The sequence below is a fragment of the Olea europaea genome, unplaced genomic scaffold, assembly GCF_002742605.1.
Source record: "Olea europaea var. sylvestris unplaced genomic scaffold, O_europaea_v1 scaffold33768, whole genome shotgun sequence".
In the NCBI taxonomy this organism is placed as follows: domain Eukaryota; kingdom Viridiplantae; phylum Streptophyta; class Magnoliopsida; order Lamiales; family Oleaceae; genus Olea; species Olea europaea.
This window is the reverse complement of record NW_019252769.1, coordinates 206-1,236: the sequence shown is the minus strand read 5'-3', so window position 1 is coordinate 1,236 and position 1,031 is coordinate 206. Positions and strand designations below refer to the sequence as shown.

The 1,031-nt window shown below is 40.2% G+C and overlaps 1 protein-coding gene across 1 annotated transcript; it reads left to right on the top strand.

Moving 5' to 3' along the window:
- Positions 1 to 186: 186 nt before the first annotated feature.
- LOC111386019 (uncharacterized mitochondrial protein AtMg00860-like) lies at positions 187 to 540 on the top strand (the record flags this gene model as incomplete). Its single annotated transcript, XM_023010447.1, has 1 exon — positions 187 to 540. A coding segment is annotated over one exon (354 nt), but the record flags the coding sequence as incomplete, so codon positions are not given.
- Between the last annotated feature and the right edge of the window lie 491 nt (positions 541 to 1,031).

Below are 1,031 nucleotides of genomic sequence, written 5' to 3'. Positions count from 1 at the left end.
CGTATTTATTGATGACATATTGATATACTCGAGAGATTCTCATCAACATGAAGAACATCTGAGGATAGTTTTAGAAACACTGCATGAGGAAAGTTATATGCCAAATTCAAGAAATGTGAATTTTGGCTAGATCGAGTTGAATTTTTAGGCCATACTGTTTCAGCATGAGGAATTGAAGTGGATCAGTCCAAAGTTGAGACTGTGACCAATTGGCCGAAACCTACAAATGTTGGAGAAGTGCGGGGTTTTCTGGGTCTAGCCGGTTATTATCGAAGATTTATAGAAGGATTTTCCAAGATAGCAAGTCCTATGACACAATTGACTCGGAAGGGTACTGAGTTCGTATGGTCAAAGAAATGCGAGCAGAGTTTCCAAGAATTAAAGGACAAACTCATATCTGCACCAGTGTTGACTATTCCAGACGATTCGGAAGGTTTTGTGATTTATAGTGATGCATCCAAGCTTGGTTTAGGATATATTTTGATGCAACATGGGGAAGTCATTGCTTATGCTTCGAGGCAATTGAAGCAATATGAATAGAATTACCCTACAAATGATCTCGAACTAGCAGCGGTAGTGCACACCTTGAAGATTTTGCGCCACTACCTATACGGGAGCAAGTGTGAGATTTATACCGATAACAAGAGTCTCAAATACTTCTTCACCCAGAATGAGTTAAATATGAGACAGCGATGGTGGTTAGAATTGGCGAAGGATTACGACTGCACTATCTTTTACCATCCGGGTAAGGCCAATGTAGTCGCTGATGCGTTGAGTAGAAAGAACATGGGATAGTTGTTAGTACTTTGTAGGAGGCGGGATCATTTAATCAAAGATTTCAAGGACATGAGAATTGAAGTGTTAACATCACCAGTAAGGACATCGAAGATGTTAGCAAGTTTTACTGTGAAGTCGACACTCAGGGACAGAATAGTAGCTGTTCAGAAAGATGATCCCTTTTTGGAAAAGATCAGGGCTGATGTCAGAACTGAGAAGAGGAAAGGATTTGAAATAGCCGAAGAAAAAGCCTT